General features: G+C 39.0%; 2 protein-coding genes across 3 annotated transcripts; both read left to right on the top strand.

Annotated features, from left to right (window-relative positions):
- The first annotated feature begins 4234 nt into the window (after positions 1 to 4234).
- On the top strand, positions 4235 to 13478 carry LOC138357399 (collagen alpha-1(III) chain-like). 2 transcript variants are annotated; one of them, XM_069314209.1, is made up of 4 exons: positions 4235 to 4350; positions 5670 to 5796; positions 7707 to 7997; positions 11837 to 13478. In XM_069314209.1, exons 1-4 carry the CDS (start codon positions 4291 to 4293, stop codon positions 12895 to 12897), a joined length of 1539 nt encoding a protein of 512 aa, XP_069170310.1. In that variant the 5' UTR covers positions 4235 to 4290; the 3' UTR covers positions 12898 to 13478. The 2 variants fall into 2 exon arrangements, with proteins under 2 accessions (XP_069170310.1, XP_069170309.1); XM_069314208.1 differs by having other exon boundaries at positions 7704 to 7997.
- A 2419-nt stretch (positions 13479 to 15897) lies between these two features.
- On the top strand, positions 15898 to 23056 carry LOC123745998 (collagen alpha-1(III) chain-like). The gene is made up of 4 exons (XM_045727105.2): positions 15898 to 16003; positions 16746 to 16872; positions 18879 to 19172; positions 21399 to 23056. The coding sequence occupies exons 1-4, from the start codon at positions 15938 to 15940 to the stop codon at positions 22430 to 22432; spliced, it is 1521 nt and encodes a 506-aa protein (XP_045583061.2). The 5' UTR covers positions 15898 to 15937; the 3' UTR covers positions 22433 to 23056.
- The last annotated feature ends 869 nt before the right edge of the window (positions 23057 to 23925 follow it).

Here is a 23925-nt window from a genome sequence, read left to right as displayed (position 1 = left end):
TGACAACTGTTGTCGGCCTGTCGCCTCCGGGTGAACCTGGCTAAGGAGGCACAGGGATCATCACTCGTCTCATAGCTAGCAAGCAGTCATGATGAAAGAGACTGTTAGAGAAGTCTGTCAAACAGTAGAGCAGAGATTCGACGTACAACTGTCTCTCGGGTCGGGAGTAGACATCTTGCGGAGTTGAAGTGGATGGTGTAGTGGCAGGACAGGTGGGTCCCGACCTCAGCTTCTGGGTGACGTCATCTTACGGCGTTTACTTATTGTCACAGAACTACTTGCCGAAACACCTTCCGTGTATACCCTCGTGCAGCTGACTTAGGGCCGATGGTGCAAGCGTGCATCCTGTTGGTGAGTCAACAGCACTCTGAAGGGAGACCTTGCCTTTGGTAACGTGATCACCTCGTTACACTTCCGGTTACATCAGATGACGCAGCCATAGATGTGAAGACGGGACTGATAAGTACTGCAACTGGCATACTTCTTCGCGAGCCTCTCTCCAGTCACTTCCGGTTTGCCTGCACTCTTGACGACGCGGCTGGTGGACGTTGATGACATTGAGGCAGCTGACCCACGATGATTTTAATTGTTGGCAACTGGCAACTGCTCCGTGTTGACAGCATTTTGGGGCCAGGACAACCTCGTTAATGACAGGTGTCAGCCGGGTGACTGGTGTAATTATCACCCACCAAGGTAACCAATTGACAAGTTACCGGGTTTGGTGGGGGAGGATCTTCTGTAATGGACCTCCCCGATCTTATCAGAAGGGAATGTCAAGCCAATCCCACTGACCTCGATCATGATTTTACCTGTGACTGGACCGGCTGCAATAGGTTGTACAATCAGACCTGGGAAAGTCATACAACAAACAACTGGCGGAAGCATGATTATACTCTGGGTTTTAAAAGGCTGGAAACCTCAGAGTAAGGTAAAGTCTGCTACCTGGATCAGGCACAATTACTAAATCCACACCATTGCCTCTATAGGAATTGATGAACTCTACTAACCTAACTCTACTAAACTGACTAAGGAAGTTAATTAACCTCTACTGCACAGCTCAAGATCTTGTTACCATGAGGGGTAACAAGAATAAACTTGACGTCTGACCTGATGTCAGACGTCTGCAGGAGCTGAAGGAAGCATTCGAGCGGAATTCTGTGTTGAGTATCACCAACGAGATGGAGAAGGATGGGAAACTACCCTTTCTAGATGTAATAGTCACGGAAAGGAGCGGAGGGTTCCACACTGCAGTCTACACTAAGGAATCACACATAGGAATGTGCCTCAATGCCAATAGTGACTGCCCAGACAGGTACAAAAGGAGTGTTGTCAACGCTTACGTCGACCGTGCTCTCAGCCACAGCTCAGGATGGAAGCAAGTCGATGAAGAACTCTGTAGGGTAAAGCAGGTCCTAGTCAACAACGGTTTTTCTAATGGTTTTGTTGACGACATCATAAAAAGAAAGGTAAAACGTCATGAAACCTCTGACGAGTCAACTAACACAACACATGTACCCGCTATTAGACTATTTTACAGGATGTTCTTTTCGACAGCTCATAAAACGGAGGAAAGGGTCCTGAAAGATATTGTTGATAGGAACGCTATCCTTACAGACAAAAAACTGAAAATACAATTGACGATTTACTATAAAACAACAACAACAAAAAAACACGGCCAACCTACTCATGAAAAACTCTCCAGATACAAAGCAGAATGCCTTGAAGGAAACCAACGTCGTCTATGCCTTCAAATGCCCACTTGGGGACTGTAAGCCCCAAAGAACTCAGTATATAGGCAAGACAACAACGTCTCTTTCCAGGCGACTAACAATGCAAAAGCAACAGGGCGCCATCAAAGAACATATAATCTCCTCTCACAACCAGTCCATCACCAGAGAAGTCTTAACAAACAACACAGAAATCATCGATAGGTACAGCGATAGCAGGCGGTTCGACATCTGCGAGGCACTACACATCAAAAAGTCAACACCAGAAAATTAATGCACAACTATATTCTACCCACTTCAAGACTCCGAACCAACATAGAAGCATCAAGAGGAAGTATGGGCCAATAGGCTCTCTGCAGTTACTTCCATTCTTATGCTCCCATATCCAATTAATACCCCACAGTTTCGTGTTGTCTCGTATTTGTCACAAGTTTGTTCACCTCATCCAAAACTGCTGCACCATATCACCTCACCCAAATGCAAGTATAAGTATGACGTATTAGCTGACTCAAGTGTTTTCAGGTTACAGTTGTGAGTGTAAACTAAAGTCTTTGAAAATGTAACTTCTCAGCCTACTATGCAAGGCCCGATTTGCCTAATAAGCCAAGTTTTCATGAATTAATATATTTTCTCTAATTTTGTATTTATGAAATGATAAAGCTACTCATTTCATTGTGTATGAAGTCAATTGTTTTTTATTGCAGTTAAAATTAACTTAGATATATGACCGAACCTAACCAACCCTACCTAACCTAACCTATCTCTATAGGTTAGGTTAGGTTAGGTTAGGTGGCCGAAAAAGTTAGGTTAGGTTAGGTAGGTTAGGTAGTCGAAAAACAATTAATTCATGAAAACTTGGCTTATTAGGCAAATCGGGCCTTGCATAGTAGGCTAAGAAGTGCGTTCTGGCTACTAGGTACGACATATATATATATATATATATATATATATATATATATATATATATATATATATATATATATAAATATATATATATATATATATAAATATATATATATATATATATATATATATATATATATATATATATATATATATATAAATATATATATATATATATAAATATATATATATATATATATAAATATATATATATATATATATATATATATATATATATATATATATATATATATATATATATATATATATATAAATATATATATATATATATATAAATATATATATATATATATATATATATATATATATATATATATATATATATATATATATATATATATGTCGTACCTAGTAGCCAGAACGCACTTCTCAGCCTACTTTGCAAGGCCCGATTTGCCTAATAAGCCAAGTTTTCCTGAATTAATATATTTTCTCTAATTTTTTTTAATGAAATGATAAAGCTACCCATTTCATTATGTATGAGGTCAATTTTTTTTTTATTGGAGTTAAAATTAACGTAGATATATAAACGAACCTAACCAACCCTACCTAACCTAACCTAACCTATCTCTATAGGTTAGGTTAGGTTAGATAGCCGAAAAAGTTAGGTTAGGTTAGGTTAGGTAGGTTAGGTAGTCGAAAAACAATTAATTCATGAAAACGTGGCTTATTAGGCAAATCGGGCCTTGCATAGTAGGCTGAGAAGTGCGTTCTGGCTACTAGGTACGACATATATATATATATATATATATATATATATATATATATATATATATATATACACACATATATACCTGAAAACTCACACCCCAGAACCAATCATTCACACTCCTGGGGACCATTCAGGCTTGTTCGCATATATATATATAAATATATATATATATATATATATATATATATTTATATATATATATATATATATATATATATATATATATATATATATATATGTGTGTGTGTGTGTGTGTGTGTGTGTGTGTGTGTGTGTGTGTGTGTGTGTGTGTGTGTGTGTGTGTGTGTGTGTGTGTGTGTAAACCACGAAAATTAACAGGTGAAGAAAAATGTGAGTGTCAAGAGTCAGACCACGGAGGAAGAATTGAAACAGGAATTTCCTTAAGTACTTTCGTATATTAAATCATCTTCAAAAGGAATGCATCTTGAACAGTTAATTGGCTGTTGATTAATACATCTTCAGAAGGATTCTGTCTGAAGATGTATTAATATACAAAAGTACTTAAGGAAATTCCTTTCAATTCTTCCTCCGTGGTCTGACACTGTCACATTTTTCATCCAGTGTTAAATTTCGTGATTTGCACACACATGTATTATATATATATATATATATATATATATATATATATATATATATATATATATATATATATATATATATATATATATAAAATTCCTAGGCTTCATGAAATACAATCTATAATGCGAGGGTTGGACTACCCGACACTTTCTGCTCTGCAATTTATGAGTACAATGGCAAATTGGCATAAACCCTCATTAAACACGTGGTGTTTGATCATAGGTGAAACACCTGTAGGTGTGTACTCCATGAATACGTTTGCATTCCAACAGGACTATAAAAGACCAACCCAAACACCAGAGCAACACACTTGCCTCCTGGGTCAGGATGATGAAGGTGGTAGTAAGAGCGCTGCTGCTGGTGGTGGTGGTGTCGTCACAAGTTCAGGTTAGTCCACAAACATTTTGAAGTACCAACAAACGATATTACGCTTCGGTCCGTTAGTATACAAACTTGATGTACAACAGAATGTATCAAGAAACTGTAGCTTAACATATTTCTTACTTCGTTCATATACTCATGACTAACTTTCATATTTTATATTCAAGTATTCTGGAAGCAATATCCTTATTAATAATAATAAAATTTAGTTTCAAACTTTTAAATCGATTCAGTTGAAGGAAAGATTATCTTGTATTTGAACTAGTTGACTCACATCAGCAAGTTATTCTTAACTTCTCCCGTAACTCCTCATAATAAACCCAAATATCAGTCAAATCTTCTGAAAAAGTTATGCTCGAAAGAAAATTTAAATAATTTTTTTATATTTTCATTGGGATTTAATGAAATTTGAACCAAACCCAATTTTCCTAAAAAGATTCATCTAAAAATTTAACATGTTTTCACATTTATCCGGAAAGCGGGTACTAAACACCGTCTAGACCTGGTGACCGTTTTTAGGGGTATTATCTGATTGTTTACAAAGATATTTGTCGAACAAAAGATATGGGGAAGGATTAGTGATGTGATCTTGTCACGGTGGTAGTTGTATGAATACTTCCGTGACAGGGTAGTTGTATGAATACTTCCGTGACAGGGTAGTTGTATGAATACTCCCGTGACAGGGTAGTTGTTGTATGAATACTCCCGTGACAGGGTAGTTGTATGAATACTCCCGTGACAGGGTAGTTGTTATATGAATACTCCGGTGACCGGGTAGTTGTATGAATACTTCCCTGACGGGGTGGTTGTACGAAAACGATACTCACATGATCGGGTAATTGTATAAACATTTACCAATTTCTTTACCCTCTCTGTTCTAACAAACATTGTAACCTCTTTGTAAAAAGTACCGTCTTAGACATGGTATTCAACCCAGTGTACTTTGGTGTTGAACTTCTTGCCCGTCAACCACGGGAGAGTTACTACAAGATCTGACTACTTTCTCTGTAAGCATACATTGGAGCAAACATAGTTCAAGGCAAAAATACACTGTTTATACAGCGTAGTTGTTATGAAACTATAACAACTGTCTTATTTTCATAGAACCTCAGTACCTCAGAAGTATCCTGAGGTAGGGGGTACCTACCTCTAGACACGAGTAACATAACAAGAGATCATTGAAATTGACACCACGAGAGATTACTGTAGCAAAAATAGGAATGCGGCAAAAAAATTTGATAATTGTGTCTCCAAAAAATAAATGTTTATTATGGAGAAATTTATCAAGATAAAACGTAAAATGTTAACAATAGTTATCTGTGCAGGGCGGCAAGAGGGACTGTGAGGCGGCTGGCGGGAGATGTGTTCCCGCCAAAGCCTGTGACGTCACCTCTTCTCAACATGGCTGCCAGGGGCAAGATGAAGTCTGCTGCATTAACACTCCATCACGCGGTGAGGCTTTATCATTCACTTCTGAGTTTTTACTTTTAAATATTTCTGAACAAGTTGACGTTTCATGTAAGAATATCTTGCATATTATGTGTTTAAGTCGTATATTTATACCTCCCGAAGTTCCAGTACTCTGTCACACTTGCTCTTGAAGCCGTGGATGGTGGCAGTTTCACCACCACCTCTCGTTCAAGTCCATTCCATTTGTATATCACTCACTGTATACAAGTATTTCATTTCATTCACATTTCTGACCCTACTGTTTCCAACTTCCAACTGTTTCCGCTCTTTCTGTTGTCCCTCACTTGGAAAAATGACTGTCTCTGTCCACTTTGACTACTCCCCTTAACATATTGTTCGTTGTGATTACAGTAGATACCAATGTCGTTTGATTTAATTTTCTTAGCTTCCCTCGTGGCCCTTTTGTTATATCTGGTACATGTCTAGTGGCCTATCTACTAAGAAAAACTTCTAGTTATTAAGTAAGGGTTCCATGCTTGAGCTGCATATTCTAGAACTGGCCTACCATACGCCCAGTACTGAAACCTAAAGGATTTCTTGCTTGCGTTCTTGAACGCCATTCTTATGTTTGTTCGTTTTGAGTATGTTAATATTTGCCTTTAAGGCTAGTGTTTTGTCCAATCCCATGTACGTCCAATTTTTAAATTCCTGTAACTGGCACCCTCGTTGACTGTACTTCTGGTCACTTCTCCCATCTCACAAACCTCAGTACATCCCAATTGTATTTAATTAAACCCCAGTAAACCATCTAACACCCAATTCATGTAGTGGTTCTAACACCGAACCCTGCGGGTAAACCGCTTGTTACCTCCCTCCACCCTGACACTTCCTCTAGCATAACAACCCTGCGGGTAAACCGCTTATTACCTCCCACCACTCTGTCAAAGTAGGAGACATAAATATATATATATATATATATATATATATATATATATATATATATATATATATATATATATATATATATATATATATATATAACAAGTCCAGGGGACCATTCTGGCTTGTTCGCATATATATATATTTATATATATATATATATATATATATATATATATATATATATATATATATATATATATATATATATATATATATATATATATATTTATATAAATATTTATATATATATATTTATATATATATTTATATATATATATTATATATACATATATATATATATATATATATATATGTATATATATATACATATATATATGTATGTATGTATGTATGTATGTATGTATGTATGTATGTATGTATACAGGATATGTGTTAGGTGGGTTAGATTGCCTTTCATCTTTGTAAACGCACATTAATGACATTATGTGAAAGACACATCGAACACTGTTTATGTAGGACAGACGCAAATCTGTGAATTTATGTATATTGGTTAGATTAGCATTTTATAAGCATTACACTCACATTCTGTGGTTGATTGTTCCATAAATCGCTGAACTATATATTTAACACATCTGTAATCGACAGATCATGGACGACAGAAGAAAATGTATATATGTTGGTTAGTGATATTAAATGTGTGGCCACGATAATCTCAAGATAACGTCTGTGGTAGATAATAACAATAAACAAAATTATTCCCCCATAACAACCCCTGTGGGTAAACTGACTTATATCTCCCTGAATCAAAACAACACTGCGGGTAAACCGCTTGTTACCTCCCTCTACCCTGACACTTCCAACACCATAACAACTCTAGGGGAAACTGCTTATTACCGCCCTGCACCATAACAACCCAGCGGGAAAACCGCTGTTACCTCCCTCCACCCTATGTAAATAGTACAGTATCTTCTCTGATGCGAGTAAGAGTGTGAGTAGATTGTATTGCACGTGTCTATTCTAATCATACTATGCTCAATTATATTTAGCAGAAAACAGGAAAGTAAAGATAAATAAAATCTCCGGAGAAAAAAAGGTAGAGAGGAAACGGAAGCAACTCAAAAGAAATAAGAACAAGAGAATTAGCAAGAAAGCATACCAGCTCAAGGAGCCCAAAGATAAAGTGAGGAAGCTGAGAGCTGGTCGCCATGACACCAGAGATGAAGGTGACGACAAATACGGAGGAGGCAACACTTGCGAGGATACGGGCGGACGGTGTCACCCCAAGAAATACAAGTGTAAGAAGATTAAAGCCAAGGGATGCGCAAGAGGAGAAAAATGCTGTAAGTAACTCCTAAGTGTGTGTGTATGTACTTATCTAGTTGTACTTACCTAGTTGTGCTTGCGGGGGTTGAGCTCTGGCTCTTTGGTCCCGCCTCTCAACTGTCAATCAGCTAATGTACAGGTTCCTGAGCCTACTGGGCTCTATCATATCTACACTTGAAGCTGTGTATGGAGTCAGCCTCCACCACATCACTTCCTAATGCATTCCATTTGTCTACAACTCTGAAACTGAAAAAATTCTTTCTAACGTCTCTATGGCTTATTTGAGCACTCAATTTCCACCTGTGTCCCCTAGTGAGTGTGCCCCTTGTGTTAAATAGTCTGTCTTTATCTACCCTATCAATTCCTCTAAGATTCTTGTATGTGATGATCATGTCCCCTCTAACTCTTCTGTCTCCCAGTAACGTGAGGTTTAATTCCCGTAGTCTCTGCTCTTAGCTCATTCCCCCCAGCTCGGGTACTAGTCTGGTGGCAAACCTTTGAACCTTTTCCAGTTTAGTCTTATGCCTGACTTGATATGGACTCCATCCTGGAGCCGCATACTCCAGGATTGGTGTGACATATGTAGAATACAAAGTTCTGAAAGATTCCTTACACAGTATGTGTGTATTTACCTAACTGTAGTTACAGGATGAGAGCTATGCTTGTGGTGTCCCGTCTTCCTAGCACTCTGTCATATAACGCTCTGAAACTACTGACGGTTTTGGCCTCCACCACCTTCTCACCTAACTTGTTCCAACTATCTACCAATCTATTTACGACAGTGAATTTTCTTATGTTTCTCCGGCATCTTTGTTTAGTTAGTTTGAATCTATGACCTCTTGTTCTTGAAGTTCCAGGTCTCAGGAAATCTTCCCTATCAATTTTATCAATTCTTGTTACTATTTTGAATGTAGTGACGATATCACATCTTTTTCTTGTCTTCTAGTTTTGGCATATTTAATGCCTATAACTTCTCCTCGTAGCTCTTGCCCTTCAGTTCTGGGAGCCACTTAGTAGCATGTCTTTGCACCTTTTCCAGTTAGTTGATGTGGTTCTTAAGATATTGGTACCACACAAACGTTGCATATTCTAGCTTTGGCCTAACAAAAGTCGTGAACAATTTCTTTAGTATTTCTCCATCCATGCATTTAAAAGTAATTCTGAAGTTAGAAAGTGTAGCATAAGCTCCTCTCACAACGTTCTTTATGTGGTCCTCAGGTGTTAGTTTTCTATCTAGAATCACCCCTAGATCTCTTTCTTTATCAGAAGTATTTAAAGATTTCTCACATAATTTATAGGTTGTGTGGGGTCTATGTTCTCCTATTCCACATTCCATAACATGGCATTTATTCACATTAAATTCCATTTGCCAAGTGTTGCCCCATATACTAATTTTGTCCAGGTCTTCTTGAAGGGCATGACAATCATCTAAGTTTCTTATCCTTCCTATTATCTTAGCATCTTTAGCAAACATGTTCATATAATTCTGTATTCCAACTGGTAGATCGTTTATGTAGACAATAAACATTACCGGTGCATGAACTGAACCCTGTGGTACTCCACTCATGACAGTCCTCCAATCCGATACATTGCCTCAGATTACGGCCCTCATTTTTCTAAAGTTAGGAAGTTTTCATCAATGTTAGAGGCTTACCTGTCACCCCTTCAATATGTTCCAGTTTCCAGAACAACCTCTTATGTGTGTGTGTACTAACCTAATTGTGCTTGCGGGGGTTGAGCTCTGGCTCTTTGGTTCCGCCTCTCAACTGTAAGTACTGTAAGTACTCGTGAGCGGGTGTGTGTGTGTGTGTGTGTGTGTGTGTGTGTGTGTGTGTGTGTGTGTGTGTGTGTGTGTGTGTGTGTGTGTGTGTGTGTGTGTGTGTAACAGAATGCTCTCCGATCAGTGATGATTTCAAACACTAATAATAATTCATGCAGTAAATATTACATGACAACGCTGCCGAGAACACATTTACTAGGATTATTAACCAATGATCTCTTGTGTTTGTTTAATGAATTATATACTTTCAGAAGTGATCTTTAACTCCTGGACTTCGCCATTTATTCGCCTGTCGTCTTTGGCAATAGATCAGACCTCTCTTGCTATATATTATTTACAAAGAAATTATATATATATATATATATATATATATATATATATATATATATATATATATATATATATATATAAATATATATATATATATATTATATATATCTATATATATATATATATATATAAATATATATATATATATGTATATAAATATATATATATAAATATATATATATATATTATATATATATCTATATATATATATATATCTATATATATATATATATATATATATATATATATATATATATATATATATATATATATATATATATACATATATATATATATATATAATAGGGGGGTACCACCACTGGTGTAATTATAGGGACCCACAGCCTCAGAGAAGGGAACACAGAGCACTCAGGGAAAAACTTGACATTTAACTCTGAATACGAAAGAGTGTTCACTTCTCCTACCACCCCCTTTTTTTTTATTATGATGTACACTTTATTATGCAAGGTTATACAGTTACATATCTGATTTTATACAAAAAATGAACATTAAGAGGACACCAGAAAAAGTTCGCTTCCTAGAGGCTGTAGATTTCCTCGAACTCCTCCGACGCCGGGCAGGAACCGAGGATGCAGCGGGCATTTCCCCTCTGGATCGCGACACTGAGGCGCTGAAAGAGAAAACTTGCTGCTCTAGGGTCTCTTGTGGTGTCAATGAGCTTGGAACCAAGATCCTTAAGAAACCTTCTTGCACTCTCACCCCATGGGCCTAGGGTCTCAGACCCTATTGGAACGAAGTTGTACCTTTGATCTAATTGCCTGTACTTGACTGACTTTTGTTTTTCTCTGTGTGTCGCTGCGGCTCCTGCCGTGCCGGCAGAGAGGGTGATGTATGTCGTTGCCAGGGTGGATACGCAAGTATAGTCCCATGCTAACTGCCTGCCACCCTTCCACGGACGCAGTGTGATTCCGTCTGGTCGGCCGGCAAAGCTAACAGAGTCACGGTTCAGTAGGTTGCGGGGCTCTCTCTCCGCTGGACACTGACACACTGTCTAGTGTGGTTGGCACACTGTCTAGTGTGCCAACCACCCGATTTTCCACAGTGCAGGCCATGCAATCCATATTCGTCAGCATCTGCCTCGCCGCAAATACACCTGTGAACAGTGTGGATAGGGGCAGCAAGGCGGAGAGCGACTGCAATACAGAGCTCCTGCGGATCAAGACGTGTGCCTGTCGCAGACATAGGGACTGCCAGAAGGAAGTCCCCTGCATGGGGAGCCTGCACAGCTGTGAGGCGTGCACGATCACTGGGGGTTGTTGCTGCCTCCAGCAAAGCTGTGGCTTCTTTGTCTACAATGGGGCTGTCCCAACTGGATTGTTTCTTGGCTTTCGGCATGGCTGGTCTGAGTGCTGGGTCTGTCATGGCACCCCATTTCGTGTATATATAATATATATAATATATATATAATATATAATATATATATATATATATATATATATATAAAACTATATATACATATATAATATATATAAAAAACACCTCTGATCAAACTGTAGGGACACATAGCCCCGGAGGACTATGAATGTGAATGTTAAGAGGAAATAAAGGATATTAAGAGGAAATGTTTCCTAATGCCTTCAACCAATATCCTTCAGAAACCTCCCTGCATTCTCTCCCCATGGACCAAGAGTCTCTGATCCTATTGGATCACCTGCATGTTGTCATCCTATTATAATATGATTTTTGCACTGAAGGCGAATGGACTAATGCATATTTTACTTACAGGTGAAGGAACGCATGGTGGACCAGCACATCATGGTGGACCAGCACACCATGGTGGTATGGTGGGTCCCCCTGGTCACCCAGGTCGCCCTGGAATTGATGGAAAACCAGGTCCTCCAGGTCCTGCAGGTCCTGTAGGTCCCCAAGGTCCCCAAGGTCCTCCCGCAAAAGACGGAGTGCCTGGCACAAACGGTACTAACGGTATAAATGGAGTTCCTGGCATAAACGGTGCTCCAGGCAAGGCTGGCTCTCCTGGAGTGGCCGGTCCTCCAGGCAAAGATGGCGCTCCTGGTATGGTCGGTCCTCCAGGCACGAACGGTTCAGCAGGCCAAAATGGCATTCCAGGCAAGGACGGTGCTAATGGCACAAACGGTGCACCCGGTATGAACGGTGCTCCAGGCATGCCCGGTAATCCAGGCACGAAGGGAGATCCAGGCACCAACGGTATTCCAGGTACTAATGGTACTAACGGAAAAGACGGTGTTCCAGGTACTAATGGCGTTAATGGAACTAACGGCAAAGACGGTGCTACAGGAGCTCAAGGGATCCAAGGTCTCCCAGGTCTTCCAGGTCCACCAGGAGTCAATGGCATTAACGGCACTAACGGAACACCAGGTTTTAATGGTACTAATGGTCTACCAGGTTCTCAAGGCCCTCCAGGATCTATAGGTGCATCAGGACCTCCTGGACCAGCAGGATCTGCAGGACCACCAGGAGCCACAGGGTCTCAGGGAGCTGTAGGTCCTGTAGGCCCAGCAGGACCTGCAGGAGCAAATGGAACGAATGGTGCACCTGGACCGTCAGGAGCACAAGGAGCTACTGGAGTTCCAGGACCATCAGGAGCTTCTGGAGCTACTGGAGCTCAAGGAGCAACTGGTGCTATAGGTCCAAGTGGACCTCAAGGAGTAAGTGGGCCTCCAGGTCCTTCAGGGCCTCCAGGAGCTACTGGGGGTACTGGACCACCTGGGCCCCCAGGACCTTCTGGTCCTCCAGGTTCAAACAGTCCTCCCGGAAACTCAGGAGGAGGAGGAGGAGGAGGAGTAGTAGTAGTACCTGCGAAGTAAAAGTTGTCCTTCAAACTGCAAACCGAAGACTTGCAGCTAAGGTGACTGAACTGTTGGAAAAAGTGGAATTGTAATACGCATTAGGTAAATTGATTACGTAAATGGATGAACACCTACAGCCAGGACAACTGAAAAGGTACATTGATCAACTCCTACAGTCAGGCCTACAGGTGTAGAGGTGAATGGCTCCACAACCTGTAACTCGTTACTAAGCAATGAGAACCAGCGCATTGCATGCTGTATAGTACAGTTGAGTCCTCCATATTATATAATGTTTTTTGTTGTTAGCTTGTTCCACATGTAATTTGTTTCAAAGTTGTTATTGCATTTTCTTTACCAGCTGATTCATACAGAAGTGAAAGTGTTTCTTCACCAAAACTGTCACCAGATATTGCATTAGTTATCATGCCATCAATTATTGTATTAGTTATCAACCTCTATGTTTGGTGACGCAAACGTACCCAAATGTTGTTTATACAATTTAAGTATATTGTTGCATAAAATATAAAAATTGATTCTCTCTGTGGAACTTTATGACTGGCTGTAATATATTTATTTTAATATAATTTGCATATCAGTAATTTATATTTTTTTCCTTACATTAATTTTAAAAGATTTTACTAACGTGTACAAGCATAGACAAAACTCATAGCAACAAGCAGAGACATATAGTAGTATATGGTGAGCTTTATCTACGAAAGATCACCATACCTAATAGTCAGAATCGCACAAGTGAGCCTTGGAAGCATGGATTACTTTGCCTTGTGCCCAGAGCCTCAGTGCAGAAATCTGTGTATACCTAATGGAATTACAATATTACAAAAGTTGTCATACCTTTAAGTACTGCAGCTTTTAGGTATCTGGGCATTTCTTAGTTCTTCTAAATCTGAAGGAATTTCTTTAATTTGCATGTTTCTAATAATTGCATTAGATAGTCCAAAGTCATAAACAATGTTCTCATTCCTGCCTCATTGGCCAATCGATCTACACAGTCATGTTTTTCAACTCAAACATGGGATGGGATCCACGCAAATTTTATTGAAAAGTTATTATCATTGGGAAAAATTACATTACATTTAATATTATAAGCTACTTCAGACATACATTGTGATGGCGTATTTAAGGACTGCAGAGCACTCTTAGAGCCACAATATATCACTCCACCCCCATTGAGCTTAAGGTACTCAGTGGCTAGATAAATACCCAGCGGCTCAGTTTATGTCGTGCTTGCCTAGTTGTTCAATCTCTGTGACATAGATATTATCATTTCATTCCTTTTATATACTGCACTTGCCCAACCTGTTCTACAAGTGCCTAATTGCACAGAACCATCAGTAAAGGCATAAGATTCAGTTGGCTTGAGATTTTGAAGATGACTGTCAATAGCTTCTGGTGTTATACATCTCATAGTTTCAGTGATATAGATTTGTTTTACACTGATGGGGGGTATAATGTATAGAGACCTGCACATTTTTCCAAGGGGAAATACAGTGAACAATTTTATCAGGACTAAGAGACACATTCAGTTTCATAAGATTATTGGCACAACAACTGAGTCACACATTGTAAGGAGCATTTTGTGGCGGATTGCGTGAAGTCAGAATTGTTTAGAATGGATCTCAATTTAATTTGAATAGAGATGATGGGGGGGGACCATTATTTAAAAAAAATGCACAAAACATAGTATTAAGTAGAATTATTCTCTCACAAATAGAAGGTAATCTTAGTTCCTTTCTCATGTTAACAATTCTGACAGTTCTAGGACAACCCAGGATGATGCGTATGACATCATTTTGTACTACATCTAGGACTTGTAATTGTTTAGGAGAAAATTTAAGATGTGAAGCATAATTATCAACAGATCGTAAGAAGGCAATATAAAAACTACGAGCATATTTTATGTTAATGCCAAATCCTTTACCCTCAAGAGTTTTGAGAGGTTTAAGGTTTAAAGGGAGGAGAGGTTTAAAACTTGTTAAAACTTAACAAGTGTTTTTGCTTGTTCGCAAAAAAAAAAAACTAGTTTTTTGCGAACGTTGCTGATGAGATTTGTATCATTAACCTCGATTCCAAGATACTTATAAGACTCCCAAGTCTCCACAGGCACTCCATTAATAGTATAGTTAACATGAAGAAAATGAGGAATAAGAAACCTTGTTTTATCAACAGAGATTATGAGGCCACATTTTACTACTTTTTTGGAAGATGCATCAAGTAAGGCTTGTAGTCCTGGTTTACTGTGTGCCATAATACATATATCATCAACATAACATATAACAGTTTCAGTAGGTTGTACAGGTATGTCATGGATGATAAGTTTGTGCTGAAGTATATTAAAGAGCATAGGGCTTAGGACACCACCTTGACGTGTGCCTAGTTCGAATGCACTTGTTATTGTACTTTTAACTCCTTTAAATAGGACACTAGCATGCGTGATGGATAGGTAGCTATTTATCCAACTTAGATGATTACCTCTGATTCCAAATTCAGCAATTTGCACTAATAATAGCCTAACAGTTGCAATCTTGGGTATAATTAAGTACATATATGTACTATAGCAAGGCTTGCAAAAGTTAGATTTGATTGTTGCCTTCTTTCACGTGTTCTATTCAAAATTAACACCACAAACAGTGAACTTTTTTTTATTTGTCCGACAACCCATATTGTGTATTTTCATCCAGAGTAACTAGTTTTTGAATGACAGGTTGACCGACACCTAGGTTTAAGTAACTTTAAGCGGCTCCATTATTAATTTGAGAACGCTCCTTTCTCATTCCTTCAGTACAACACTTGTTATACATAAAAAAACATATTGAAAGCGTGTCTAAAATACACTAAAAAACTTATACATAGTTTACTACTTTTTCACTACATTTGTTATGAGTTCACTGACAGCCATTAAACTCGTGGGTCGTTTCGTATTCCGTGTGGAATTGAGGAAACACCTGCAGGATCGTACAGCGCATGCGTAGTTCGTGTTCAAAGATCTTTATAAATGATATACAATCAACGCAACTCACTCGACACCTTATTCAGGAAGATGGTGGCGCTGAGAGCGTTGCTGCTGGTGCTGCTGCTGGTAATGGCAGCAGTGACACATGTGCAGGTAAGTCTACACAACTTGTAAGCACAGGAAAACTTTAACAAGTTCAGCTCCTTGTTGTTATTATATATATCAGAAAAACTCATCCTCGTGAAGGGTTCGAACCTTAGACAGCAAGGCGCTCTAAACACTTATCCAGTACCATACACATTTGACCACAACTGACTGTTGAAATAATTGGAAGTTTGTTAGACTCTTAAGCCAATTGCCAACAGCACTCGGTGGCAAGCGGGCACAGATAATTTTCATCAAATCAATTCAGTATATGAGGGAAGCTTGAGCATCATATGTACGACAAGCTTGAATGGTTGCCAAGACATAAGTATCAGAAAAACTCTTCCTCATGAAGGGTTCGAACCTCAGACAGCCAGGCGCTCCAAACCACAACTATATATTGTGCATTTTTAATTTTATTTTATTTAAAACTTCATTACACAATATATATAATTAATATTGTGATTAAGTAATCACAATAATAAAATTAATATTGTAAGATTAATGATTCTAACATGAATCTTCTCAATATTTCTTATGGTTTTTCTTCACTGTCGATGGAAGCTCAAAAATTCTCTCTCTAAAGTTCATTTACTCACTAAATACCCCGAGCCAATGCAGAGACAGGATCCAATAACCTTGCCTTAGGAACATAAGCAGCCCATATTGATGCATTTAATATACTATTAATATTCCCTATGTTATGCCATAAATTTATACCATAGCTTAAATTTAACAAATAATTGTGCAGGGCGGCAGGAGAGACTGTGAGGCGGCTGGCGGGAGCTGTGTTCCCGCCAAAACCTGTGACGTCACCCCTTCTGAACATGGCTGCCAGGAGCAAGATGCAGTCTGCTGCATTAATACTCCAACACAAGGTGAGGCTTGAACATTTTACCTTGAGGTGCATTTTAGGATGTCTGAACATGTTGGCGTTTGCAGACGAGGAGTCACAATAACGTGGCTGAAATATGCTGACCAAACCACTTTCTAGTGTGGTTTGGTCAACATGTTGGCGTTTTATGTAAGAATGTCTGCAGTGATCTATATCACAGTAGTTTGTGCAATCAGCTCAAAACCTAACTTATTCTTTCGATTACCATTCCCTAAAAGTGCATCAGTTTTCCCTAACCACAATTGTTAGAGCCTAGGCAACCCACCTAATCCACCGAAGCCTAATACTCACTAGTTACAGAAAGTCAGTATTGCGGTAATATCAATTTTTCAAAACCACAACAATTTTTACTTTGGGGTCGATAGCTCCACGAAATTTAAGTGTTCAATAAGAGAACAAGTTGGACGGAGACACACACACACACACCTAAGAGGCATGAGTTACGAGGAAAGGCTGCGCGAAATGCACCTCCCGACACTGGAAGAGAGAGAGTAAGGAGCAGACATGATCACTACCTACAAAATTTTCAGGGTGGATAAGGATAAACTGTTTAACACGGGTAGTACGCGAACAAGGGGACACAGGTGGAGACTGAGTACCCAAATGAGCCACAGGGATGTTAGAAACAACTTTTTCACCATCAGAGTAGTTAACAAATGGAATGCATTATGCAGTGATGTGGTGGAGGCAGACTCCATACACAGTTTCAAATGTAGATATGATAAGAGCCCAATAGGCTCCGGAATCTGTACACCAGTTGACTGACAGTTGAGGCTGGACCAAAGAGCCAGACCTCAAACCCCGCAAGCACAAATAGGTGAGTACACACACTGCACAACCCGTTGTCTCATATCTACTTTTGATGTTGAGAATGATTTGGCTTCAACATCATCAACTACTTGATTTCAATTTCCTACTACTCTTATGCTAAATGAGTACTTTCTTATATTGATATAAGTTATGTCACTTGGCCTTTTACCCCCATTAAAAGCACCGAATCACCTTCTGTGGTTGAGTGTTCAATAGACCCTTGAACTGTATGTTTAACACTTCTCTAACCCTGTCCATGGAGGACAGAAGAAAATGTATATATGCTGGTTAGCATTGTAAATGTGTGGCCACGTCTGTGGTAGAAAATAATAATATAAAAAAAAAAACATTAAATTTCTAGAAGTGTTTTTGTGTCTCTACCATGTCTCCGCTCTCATCTTTTAGCATGGTTAGGTCCAGCGCTTCCAACCTTTCTTCCTAATCCATCCCATGAAATTCTTGGTTAGCCGCCGATGGAAGCCTCTGTACCATTTCAAGTTCCCGTTTTTGCTTTTAAATGTAGATTCTTCACGACTGAGGTCGATGTTAAGAGATCTGAATGCCTCTTATCAATTTCCTGAATTTAATTCAAATGTTTGTTAGCTTAGAGAATGCTACTGACGTTATCATATTTACAAATACCTCTGGTATACAGCTTAGGACATTTTCTCTAGTAGTTTCAGGGAGGTGATTCCGCTTCACTGTGTTCATTTACTGGTATTGATTTACAGTACCCCTTTGAACGAACAATTCTGTAATCCGACTAGGCCTCCCTAAGTTTTCTACATTCTTTCTGTCCAGACATTTATCAATATTTTGAATCGTCTGCAAAAATTTACACGTAGGGCTCTACCTAGGTTTGTACCTCAATTTTGATTAGGAATTGTAATTGTCAGATCAGTACTAGGACCTATTCGACCAATCAGATCGGTCCTAGCCTAGGACTGACTACGCTAATTCGACTTCTCGTTCTAAACACTGACACACTGCTTCCTTTTTGTTATACACTCTCACCCAGTTCAGTGCTTTTTCGGTCATTCCTGTTTGTTTCTCAAATGTGCGGTAGCATCAAGAATTGCTTCACAGGCTACTTGGCAGTTTAGGAATATACAGTGCGTGTGCGGAGGAAGAGTGGGGGAACAGGTGGAGTATATTTATTAATTCCTCATATTTCTACAGAGAATACTGAACAAAAGAAACACAGAACCTTCAGAAACAAAAAGGCTAAAAGGATAAGGAAGCAAGACAAGCTAAATAAGAAAAAGAGAATTAGCAAGAAAGCATACCGGCTGAAGGAGCCCAAAGATAAAGTGAGGAAGCTGAGAGCTGGTCGCCAGGACACCAGAGATGAAGGTGACGACAAATACGGAGGAGGAGGCAACACTTGCGAGGATACGGGCGGACGGTGTCACCCCAAGAAATACAAGTGTAAGAAGATTAAAGCCAAGGGATGCGCAAGAGGAGAAAAATGCTGTAAGTAGAAAGTGTGTAGATGTACTGTGATATATATATATATATAATATATATATATATAATATATATATATATATATATATATATATATATATATATATATATATATATATATATATATATATATATATATATATACATACTGGTATTGATTTACAGTACCCCTTTGAACGAACAATTCTATATATAATATATATATATATATATATATATATATATATATATATATATATATATATATATATATATATATATATGAGGCACAACTCTCCTAAATACGAGAGTGAAGTTATGCAACTTTAGAACACTTTCCCACCAGGAGACTCGAACCCTAGCCAGCACAGAAGCCTTCCAGCAACTGGCATAACAGGTACGCCTTAACCTACTGCACCACCGCTCAGACACCTAAGTCTGAGTCTCGTGGTGGGAAAGTGTTCTAAAGTTGTATGTATATATATATATATATATATATATATATATATATATATATACATAATTCATATATATATATATATATATATATAACATTCGCAGATAAATGGGATGGGAGATGAACGTTTCAGCTGGTTAGAGCCGTTGTCAACACCAGACTGACTAAGAGAAGCAGGGAGGGTGGAGGCCAACATATACGACCTGATCACCTATAAAATATTATATACACTGTAGTATGTACTCCGTCCCTCGCAATGAGTGTGCATGTGTTTACATCGACCAGACTGGCAAATCTCTTTCTACATGTTTAAAACAACATTCATATGCTATCCGTACAGCCCAGCACTCTAGTGCATGGTATTTATATTCCAGTTTATGTGATCATTCTATCGACTACAGAGGGGCGAAATGTATTGTTAAAAGTAAGGTTTTCGTTGAACGAAATGTAATTGAGTCCGCTATTATCAAACAATGTAGCAACAGCCTTAATGTAAGCCTTGGCATGAGCAAATTAGATCCCCATATAAGGTTCAATATAGCACGTCAATACAATATAGCATCCATTTAACCTGTGTATATTTATTTATTTATTTCCATCCGCCGGCACTTCTATATATTATCCAGTGTTGTTGTTTTGTACAGTTATCCTTATTTGCCCCATTCCTTCGCCCTTATTCGTTCCCTTTTATCCGTAAGTTTCATCCCTTATCTTGGTTGTCCGGTGACCTGCCCTGGCGGGTATAGCGTCCGCCTACCATGTTTCCTTCTTCATTCTATTTTGGTCTCATGAAGGTGAATTGAGCCGAAAACCCATTTAGCATTCTCTATTTGTATCAGTTTTTGTGATAGTTGTTGCATAAATATATATATATATATATATATATATATATATATATATATATATATATATATATATATATATATATATATATATATATATATATATATATATATATGTCGTACCTAGTAGCCAGAACGCACTTATCAGCCTACTATGCAAGGCCCGAATTGCCTAATAAGCCAAATTTTCCTGAATTAATATATTTTTTCTATTTTTTTTTCTTATGAAATGATAAAGCTACCCATTTCATTATGTATGAGGTAAATTTTTTTTTATTGGAGTTGAAATTAACGTAGATATATGACCGAACCTAACCAACCCTACCTAACCTAACCTATCTTTATAGGTTAGGTTAGGTTAGGTAGCCGAAAAAGTTAGGTTAGGTTAGGTTAGGTAGGTTAGGTTGTCGAAAAACAATTAATTCATGAAAACTTGGCTTATTAGGCAAATCGGGCCTTGCATAGTAGGCTGATAAGTGCGTTCTGGCTACTAGGTACGACATATATATATATATATATATATATATATATATATATATATATATATATATATATATATATATATATATATATATATATATATATATATAAAACACCTATGATCCATTTGCAGGGACCCATAGCCTCGGAGAAGAGCTATAAATGTTAAGAAAAAAAAAAAAGGAAGTTTGTTTCCCAGAGGCGTAGATTTCTTCGAACTCCTCCAACGCGCTGCAGCAACCGATGATACAGGAGGCATTTTCCCTCTAGATCGCCACACTGAGGCGCTGGAAAAGGAAAATTGCTGCTCTAGGGTCTCTTGTTGTTTTCTAATGCCATCAACCGAGATCCTTCAGAAACTTGCACTCTCTCCCCATGGCCCAAGAGTCTCTGATCCTATTGGAACAAAGTTGTCATTCTTTTTTATGAACTGTGCACTAAAGACGAATTGACTGATGCTTATTTTACTTACAGGTGAAGGAACCCATGGTGGACCAGAACACCATGGTGGTATGATGGGTCCCCCTGGTCACCCAGGTCGCCCTGGAGCTGTTGGAAAACCAGGTCCTCCCGGTCCTGCAGGGCCGGTAGGTCCTTCAGGGCCGGTAGGTCCCTCAGGTCCCCAAGGTCCTCCCGGAAAAGGCGGAATACCTGGCACAAACGGTATTAACGGTATAAATGGTGTTCCTGGCATAAACGGTACTCAAGGCAAGGCTGGCTCTCCTGGAGTGGCCGGTCCTCCAGGCAAAGATGGCGCTCCTGGTATGGTCGGTCCTCCAGGCATGAACGGTTCAGCAGGAAAGAATGGCATTCCGGGCAAGGACGGTGCTAATGGCACAAACGGTGCACCCGGTATGGACGGTGCTCCAGGCTTGCCCGGTCATCCAGGCAGGAGGGGAGAGCCAGGCACCAACGGTATTCCAGGTACTAATGGTTCTAACGGCAAAGACGGTGTTCCAGGTATTAATGGCGTTAATGGTACTAACGGTAAAGACGGTGCTACAGGAGCTCAAGGGATTCGAGGTCTCCCAGGTCTTCCAGGTCCTCCAGGAGTCAATGGCATTAACGGTGCTAACGGAGCACCAGGTTTTAATGGTACTAATGGTCTACCAGGTTCTCAAGGTCCTCCAGGATCTATAGGTGCATCAGGACCTCCTGGACCAGCAGGACCTGCAGGACCACCAGGAGCCACAGGGTCACAGGGAGCTGTAGGTCCTGTAGGCCCAGCAGGACCTGCAGGAGCAAATGGAACAAATGGTGCACCTGGACCACCAGGAGCACAAGGAGCTACTGGAGTTCCGGGACCACCAGGTGCTACTGGAGCTCCAGGAGCAGAAGGAGCAACTGGTGCTATAGGTCCAAGTGGACCTCAAGGAGTAAGTGGGCCTCCAGGTCCTCCAGGGCCTCCAGGAGCTACTGGTGTTGCAGGACCACCTGGGTCTCCAGGACCTCCTGGTCCCCCAGGTTCATCAAATCCTCCTGGAAACTCAGGAGGAGGTAAGAAGTAAAAGTTGTCCACAGTCTACAAGCCAAAGTATTGCAGCTAAGGTGACTGGACTGTTGAAGAAAAGTGGAACTGGAATATCCATTAGGTAAACTGATTATGTATATGGATGAACACCTACAGCCAGAACAACTGAGGTGTATGGATCAATACCCACAGCCAGCACTACAGAAAGGTACATGGATCAACTCCCAATCAGGCCTACATGCGTAGAAGTGAAAGGCTCCACAACCTGTAACTCGTTACTAAGCCATGAGAACCAACGCACTGCATGCTGTATACTACAGTTGAGTTCTCTATATTTTTTCTGATGGTTCTTGTTGTCTGGTTGTTCCACAGGTAATTTATTTCAAAGTTGTTATTCTATTTGCTTTATCAGCTGACTCATACAGAAGTGAAAATGTCTCTTCACCAAAATTGTCATCAGTTATTGTATTAGTTATATGTCATCAATTATTGTATTAGCTGAGTTATCAACCGCTATGTTTGGCGACGCAAATGTACCCAAATGTTGTTATTTATACTATTTATTAAGTATATTATTGCATAAAAAATTAAAATGGCTTCTTTCTGTGGAACTTCATGATTGGCTGTAATATTTTTTTTTTTAAATATAATTTGCATATTAGTAATTTATATTTTTTTCCTTACATTATTTTTGTAAATATTTTACTAACATGTACAAGCATAGACAACACTCACAGCAACAAGCATACACATATAGTACTATATAGTGAGCTTTATCTACGAAAAATCACCATAACTAATAATCAGAATCGCACAAGTGAGCCTTGGTAGCATGGATTGTTTTGCCCGAGACCCAGATCCACAGTGTAGAAATCAGTGTATACCTAATGGAATTACCAAATTTATTTATCGGTTTAGTTATATATTGATGCTTAAAATCTGTCTTCATTTAGAAAGTCATGGAACGTCTTGTTTAATTATGTTTGTTGTTTTGTTTTGATGCTGCATCAAATACACAGGTTGGCATACCTTGTTATAAATAGAACAAGTATTTAAATAAATCCTTATCTTTTAAGTAAACTCGCTATTAATTAAGACATATATGTATCGTTCTACGATCGTGTATCGGACACTATCGCGCCCGGCGCGTGAGCATTGCAGACTTTGACGTCAAGGGGCGGGAGGTGCGGGCGAGCGTGCGGCGACGCCTGAATGTGTATACTCGTTTCAGTTTTCTCACCTTAATTCTAGTGCTACGTCGTTCGTTTTGGTATCATTGTGTTCGCAATAGAATTGCCTACAGGTGTATATGCATATAATGCCCAAAAGCCCGGCGTGACTCCCCACAGCAAAGCCTAAAGTCGGCAAAAGTTACCCGTTAGCGCACAAAATCAGTAAAATGTGTATACTCGCTTCAGTTTTTTTCACCTTAATTCTCGTGCTACGTTGTTCGTTTTTGTATTATTGTGTTCGCAATTAAATTCCCTGCAGGTGTATATGCATATAATGTCCAAAAACCTGGCGAGACTC

Source organism: Procambarus clarkii, chromosome 78, assembly GCF_040958095.1.
Source record: "Procambarus clarkii isolate CNS0578487 chromosome 78, FALCON_Pclarkii_2.0, whole genome shotgun sequence".
NCBI classification, from domain to species: domain Eukaryota; kingdom Metazoa; phylum Arthropoda; class Malacostraca; order Decapoda; family Cambaridae; genus Procambarus; species Procambarus clarkii.
This window is presented reverse-complemented; position numbering and strand designations above follow the sequence as displayed.